Consider the following 7,416-nt stretch of genomic DNA (forward strand, 5'->3'; position numbering starts at 1 on the left):
CAAAAAATAAAAAATAAAAAATAAAAAAAAGTAATAATAATTATATCATCTAAATAAAAAATAAATTACCAAATTTATTTTAAATATTTATTGTCAAAAACAAAAAAAAAATATAATAATATTATAAATATATTTTAAAGGCAATATAATTATATATATATAAATATATATATATATATATAATATTATTAGTAAGATAACCCTAATACACACTCCCCTCCCAATTCGCCGCCGTGTCCATCTTGCCGCCGTTCCCAACTCGCCGCCGTCTCCGATATTCCTTTCTCTCTCCTGTCTCGAATCGTGAACTCGAACGAGTTAACTCGTGATTTTGACAGTATTATTATGCTCTCTTCTCAAACCTCTTCAGGGTTTCTCGTTTTTCCATGACAGAAACGGAAACAAAGATGATAAGAGGTGGAAGAAGTGTCGTCTCAGCGCCGCCAGCCTTTTCCAATGATGCAAAGAAACTGTTGATTTGCACCGGCAATACTATATCTATCTTCAGCACTTCCACTGGATTGCAGGTTTTTCATCACCCACTTTTGTTAATCTTTCAAAAAAATATATTCTTTTTTGAAATTCAAGAAACAATTTTGTTCTTCAGGTAACAGAGCTGGAAGGTCATGCTTCGGCTGTGACTTCTGTCGTAGTAGTGCCTTCTTTAACACCTGCCAGCAAAATCTTATGTTACTGTTGGACGGCATCATTGGATGGAACCATTCGTTATTGGGATTTCTCTGCACCTGAGTTGATGAAGACTATCAGCATTCAATTTCCAATATTTTGCATGGTTTGTTTATCATGACACACATTGATTGAAATTTGTAATGTCTGTCATATGGGTGCTTGAATTGGTTATTATGCTTTCTAAATTTTGTAGGTCATTCCAAACTTTTCTTGCCAACCAGCTGAAAGTGGCTCAAAAGAGGGTGATCTTTTTGCTTATTTATCCATCGAGAAGCAGAAAATTAGTTTAAGAGGTCAAATTTGCAAGTTTAACTTAACTAAGGGTCGTCTTGCTGGTGGAGCTACATTGGCAGAGGTGATTCTTTGTATTTTGGATGCCTTTCTTGTTTGCATTTTCTTTCACTATTGTAGAGATTATTAGCTTATGTATATTCTTTGCAGACTTCTGATCCAGAACTTATTACTGTTTGCAACTCTACAAGATTCTTGGGTATCCGAGATAAGCGGAAGCTTCGTCTTTGGAAGCTAACAGAAAAGGATTCAGAACGTGCTAATATTAAAAAGATTGTGTTGCATCACACAAAAAAATTGACAGCTCTTGCTTTTCATCCCAGTGAGAGAATTGTTGCTGCAGGAGATGAGACTGGTAGGATTTTAATTTGGAGGGGGGTTGGAAATTTAACATTTTCAGTTACGAATGGAAGGTTGACAAAGAGTGAAGAGGATCGGCCAGGGGTGAGGGGAGATGACGATGCAAATTCTTGCACTACATTGCATTGGCATTCAGCTGAAGTGAACCTTCTTTTCTTCTCTTCTGATGGTGCATACTTGTATTCAGGCATGCTGCGATCCCTTTTAACCTACTCACAAGTATTCATTTGGAATACAATTATTTTATAATTAAATAACAAGGATATTTGTTCATTATATGTTTTCGAATTCAGGTGGAAAGGAAGGAGTCTTTGTGCTTTGGCACCTAGATACAGGGAAGAAGAGATTTCTACCGAGGATTGGATCTCCACTTAAGTACTTCTTAAACTCTTCAGATCCATCACTTGCTTCTGTAAGTTGTTTCATTTATTTCAGTTTTGAGTGTTTAAAGGGTGGGTTTCTTTCAACAGCTGTAGTTCTTACTGGAGTAAGTTTTTTCAGATATCTTGTACAGATAACCGAGTTCATCTACTAAAAATGCCTTCAATGGAAATTCTGAAGACTATTTCTGGTATCAAGGTTTGACTAAAATATATTTTTTCTTTATCTTACAACAGATCAAGTTTATTAGCCATGAAGTAAATATTCAGTAAAACAGTTCTCTGTATCTTATGCAACCGTTTTTTCTTTGTCTTTAGCCTCCTAGTTTTGTGCCTAAGGCCATTGCAAGCTCGTATAGTAGATTTGCTTTTGATACTGGTGCTGGATTAGTTGCTCTACTTACGGAGAACTACTGCATTCAGTTGTTCAGCTTGCTTGATGATCGTGAAATATCTGAGGTGTGTATCAAACATTTGTTAGTTCTTATTATTTCCTTTCCAAACATAATCATATGTTACTTGAGGAAGCAGATCATACGATATAATGTTTGGTATCGATTTTAAAGTCACTTCAAGTGGATAAATTAAAGAAACAGTTCTATTTTTAATAATTGATTTACAATTTAATTTTCCATCTGTTCTAGTCTGCAGTTCAAAATGTTTCCAAAAAAATCTTGAGCTTGCTACACATTTCCTCTGCTGAAATTCAAACTTGTAAACACTTTCAGCAAGTTCTTTATCTTGAGTTATTGAAAATGAAGAACTGATTACAGCATTTTACAGGTTCAAGTCTGCGAAAGAAACCATCAACCAGGTGATGAGATCACGGTATTTAACATTCCTTTATCTGAGTGGCATTATCTAGTTTCGTTTGTTTCTGGACATAAACCCAAAGGCTGTCTTTGTCATAACGTTTCTTCAAAATTCTATCTGCTACTTGTTATTATTTTTATTTCTATTGCAACTATTGCATGCTACAATATCAACGGGATCTGTGGCCTTGTTTGATCTAGGTTTTCTCTGAAAAACCAATTGGTTATTTTCAAATAACCTTTTTTGATGTAGGCTATTGAAAATTTGGTTATTTGGGTATACATATATTAGGGGTATAAATATATATATATGTATATATATATATATGATATTTAAATGGTGGGTAGTTTGGTTGATGATTTGAATGAATTTGATTGATAAGTAGATTGTTGATTGAATATTGGATCAAGCAGGTAATCCAATTTTTGATTGATTAAGGCTGTTTTTATCCAATTTTTTTATAACACTAGATATTGGATCATGTAGGTAATAATAACTATGGTAGCAATATCTCCAGATGGCTCTTTGATGAGCACTGTTGAAAACAGGCTTCCAGAAGAAGAAATTGGAGGCCTTGTCTGTCTAAAGTTTTGGGAATGTCAACCCCTGAATAAGGATTTCTGCTTGTCCACGATCATATATGAACCACACAGGTTTCTGATTCTTAGAGAAAATAGTGATACGTAATAGTATTCCTCTTGTAGTTTCTTGTACAAGAAGGATTCTTCTGTTTCTAGCGTAACCGAAATTAACTGTCTTTCAATAAGATATTTCAAACTGATTATTATGTTGTGTTGAATTTGTCTCAGGGATGCTAGTTTGTCTGCTATCGCTTTTCATCCTACCCGTCGTATAACCGTCAGTTGTTCTTATGGCGGTGACTTTAAGGTATTTGGTAGCTTGGGTTCTAATATGCATACATAATTTTTCTTCCCTATTCCAACGAATCTAATATGCTTGGTTCACAGGTCTGGGTTGAGACTAATGCGGCTAAGCCAAGAGATAAATTACTTCAGAAAAATGGGTGGACATGCCATGCTGTCGGCTCATATAAGTATGTTCCGTTTTCCTTATAATATCAAATAAAGTTCATGAGGTTTTGATTATTGAGGTCTAGGTTAAGGAGTTAAGAGGAAGATGAAACATTGGGCCTATTTGGAAACACGTATGGGTCCAGTACTGGATTTGAGACTAAATTCAACTTCAAGGATTGTTTGACGTGGGTGATTTGAGATTTATTAAAAAATAATCTACTAATAAATTACATCATCCAAATCGTGAACCAATATACCTTCTATTATTTTTCTATAAAAAAAATCATTATATATTTGTACATCTATTGTCTTTTTTTATCCAAATAAAACCCCAAATAACCTAATTTTTAATGACTACATCAAACAAATTTATGTGGAAATATTATTCAAATAAGCCTAGATGGCCCAAATGTCATCGCAATTGGATCCATGTTTCCAAATGAAGCCAATTTATCACACAATAAATGCATAATGTTGTCATAAAATTTTGTCGAGGTTTATTGGTGCAGTGGTGCAAAACCCAAGCTGAAATCTTAAGAAGCTGTATCAACTCTACTTACATGGTCAGAGTGCTCACATGTTTCTCCATCTTAAATTGTTTATTCCAGAAACAAGCCTATGACAGCTGCTGCTTTTTGTCTTGATGGTTCTGTTTTGGCTGTTGCTGCTGAGACTGTTATTACACTCTGGGATCCTTTGAAGAATGTTCTCATTTCTGTAATCGGAGACAGCTTAGAGGTAACTTATTATTTTCTATTCAACTGACATATCGGTTGCTAACGTTCATTAGCTGAATTCTTTTACTTTTGGCCTTAGATAGCATTTAATTTTATAAATGCTTTTAATTGGGAGGCCTATAAAACAAAAGTTATCTAAATCTTTTTATTTTATTTTATTTCTTTTGGCAGCCAATTGTGGCTTTATCATTTGTTTCGAGTTCTGAGTATCTTGTATCTGCAAGCCGAGGTTCCAATGCTCAACTATCCATTTGGAAGATGGCAAACCTTTCTCTGGATTGGTCATATAAGATTCATATAGAAGGTATGGTCAAGTAATACTCTTCCCTAATAGTTCAATGAAATTCAATATTGTTATGAATGAATCTCTAATACTAATATACTATGTATGCTATACTCAATCGATAAAGAGGTGAACATCTTAGTTCCTAAAAAAACATGTTTAAGCATATAATATGCAACGGCTAGATGATCTGACCCTGCTAGTTAATACTACATCTGCAAACTGTGTGATTCTGTAAAAATAACTAATATACCTGTCAAAGGTCCCCTCCCCAAACAATGCATGAACGAACAAGTCTTCCAGCCAAAACCATCTCACCCTACAACCGCCCAATTCGCCCTCTTCGATTAAATGGTCGGCTACAAATATTAATTTTATATAACCGGTTTGAGTTTTTTGAAATGTTAAATTTTATGTGCTTTAAGTTATAACATCACACTCATAGAATTCCCGGGTATTTGCTCATATAGTGCAGTTTTAAACTAATTTTTACTATATGAATGTGTTATCGCCTACTAATTATTTTTAGTAGTATTTTGTTAATATTGTATATTTCAGATCACTTGCCCTATAAAAACGAACCAAACCGATTGATTTAATCTCTTAACAAACCTGCCATGGTTATTCCATGAATGAGTGATCTGATAATAATTATCTAACTCATTTGTTTTATTTGCTATTGCAGCTTTAGCTTATAAACCAAATGATCCATCCTCATTTGCAGTCCTTGCAATTTTCACTGAAGCTGCTAAACGTTCAGCATGTAATAAAATTGAAGCACCAGATGTAGATGGGGCAATCCTTTTATTTAGTGCTGCAGATCCAGTTCCCGTAGCTACTTGGTTTGTAAGAAAGGCAGTTGGAGGTGGAATAGCGTTTCTTAATAATAAAAGTCAAGATGCTTTTGAGAACACGACCACAAATGACAAAAAGGAACCCATATTGGTATATATGAATGGAGACCATGAATATGTTCTGTTTGACCTAGACAGAAGCACACATTCAATAGAGACAGTCATCTCATCCTCTCACGGAGATGACAAGTCCACCACCATTCAGCAAACTGGTATGTTATAAAAACGAGTTATTTTGGTCAATTGACCATAATACCCTTAAGGGTAGTTTGATATTTTAGCTGTTGATTTGACTAGGATTTTTGTTTCTTTGTAAAGCCGGACAAGGTGGTGGTTACTTGGCCATGTATGGGGAGTTGCCTGAGTTTGATATGAAGACAAATGATAATAATCCAAGTGAATCATCGACTCCAATTGTACCTTCTGGGAGGCCATGGGAGACCATATTCAGTGGCTCGACTCACAGTCTTCCCCCTTTAACTAAATTATGCGCATCCTTTTTGGAGTCATTGCTCGAAATGAGAAGCACTACTACAGTTGAGTGATGTACCACCAAAATTCACCAATTTTGCAGCAGCAGAAATACGTAGCCTAGAAAAAAGTAAGAACTTCCATCTGAACGATTTGTAAAATGTTTTTTTAATGTCATGTTGTGTTTTACCCCCATAGGCATTGATTTAGATATGAATGTTATTTCATTTACCATTAAGTGAACAAGTTTAGTTTTTCTCCTTATTAAAAGGGCAATTTTGACAATGAAGATTCTTCTTATGTGCTATCATAATTGCATTCTTTGAGCTAAAATGGTTCCTACAAGTATGTTTCTTGTTGTGTGTAAAGAAAATATATGTATTGAACATTGAAATTTATAAAAGAAAATATATTAAATAGTGTAAACACTTATTTCAATTACTTGATTTATAATTTTAAAATTTTGAGTCAATAAAGTTATTATAGTTCTTTCAAAAAAAATTCTAACCAAATATAAAGAGTAACAAGGATGCTTGGTATGTGGTTTTTTTATTCATGAATATGAAATAGAATAAATGCCCCCAATAACCTATTGGGGTTGGAATTTTTATTTGAACCATATGGGGCTTTTTGGCCTTTTCAGGTTTTTTTTACTAAATGGACGTTACGCCTGAGATGACATATTTTTTATTAAAAAAATATATAACAGCTGTCACTCGCGTCAAAAAAAAAAATTACAATTCTTATTAGTCTTTCTCTCTGTTTTCATGGTTCTTAATTTCTTTCTTCTTCAGTAAGTAATTCGTTCAATTAGGGATCTATGTGAATCTTCCGTGAAATATCACGACTAACCATTTCGACAACGAAGGTTAGTATTTTCCACTCGTCTCTCTCTCAATTTAGGGTTTGATTTAGGAATATTGAAGACGTATTTTAGAGTTTACAACGATCAATCCGTATTTTAGGTTTTACAAATTGTTTAAGTAAAAATCATTTTGCTCTTTTTAGCTCGAAAGAGATTTTATTCAAAACACTATTTTAGGGAAAAAATGAATTCTCCTAGTAAAATTTATAACGTAACATAACAGTTGAAATGAATATTTAATATTTGTGTTTGTAATGTATTTTGATATTTGAAATTGTTTTTACTCCATATACAGGATAATGTTCAGAAAATTTTCATAACTTTAACATTTTGATATGTTGATGACAGGAGAGAACACTGCTCACTAAGCCTGGACGCTTCAATCAGTAAATCTAAACACCTTTCTAGTCAGCCAATTATGATCTGAAAAATTTGAGGGTTATATATTTAATGATATTCTAATTCTTTTAATAAAATCAAATATTTTCATATGATCAACATTAAATAGACTATGGTTTCTTTGGTTTTATTCTTAAGATATTCAAGCAATTGGAATGGAATATAATTTGGTTTTATGGGAAAATGAGGAGAATAAAGTCCTCAAATTTTTCAGATCATAATTGACTGACATATCTATT

General features: G+C 33.5%; 1 protein-coding gene across 1 annotated transcript; it reads left to right on the forward strand.

The window, feature by feature from the left end:
* The first annotated feature begins 232 nt into the window (after positions 1-232).
* Positions 233-6,220, forward strand: LOC124920186 (WD repeat-containing protein 75-like). The gene is made up of 15 exons (XM_047460615.1): positions 233-527; positions 608-793; positions 884-1,045; positions 1,132-1,528; positions 1,635-1,753; positions 1,843-1,920; positions 2,040-2,180; positions 2,505-2,549; positions 3,021-3,187; positions 3,344-3,422; positions 3,503-3,588; positions 4,177-4,306; positions 4,477-4,609; positions 5,274-5,654; positions 5,761-6,220. Exons 1-15 carry the CDS (start codon positions 387-389, stop codon positions 5,985-5,987), a joined length of 2,472 nt encoding a protein of 823 aa, XP_047316571.1. The 5' UTR covers positions 233-386; the 3' UTR covers positions 5,988-6,220.
* The last annotated feature ends 1,196 nt before the right edge of the window (positions 6,221-7,416 follow it).

This window comes from Impatiens glandulifera, chromosome 1 (genome assembly GCF_907164915.1).
Source record: "Impatiens glandulifera chromosome 1, dImpGla2.1, whole genome shotgun sequence".
Taxonomy (NCBI): Eukaryota; Viridiplantae; Streptophyta; class Magnoliopsida; order Ericales; family Balsaminaceae; genus Impatiens; species Impatiens glandulifera.

Excerpts from the sequence above, each read along its gene's own strand:
- LOC124920186 (XM_047460615.1), top strand. The coding sequence starts at position 387 with ATGACAGAAACGGAAACAAAGATGATAAGAGGTGGAAGAAGTGTCGTC. Across the intron at positions 1,046-1,131 it reads GTGGAGCTACATTGGCAGAG|ACTTCTGATCCAGAACTTAT; the intron begins GTGATTCTTTGT and ends TATTCTTTGCAG. Across the intron at positions 1,921-2,039 it reads AGACTATTTCTGGTATCAAG|CCTCCTAGTTTTGTGCCTAA; the intron begins GTTTGACTAAAA and ends CTTTGTCTTTAG.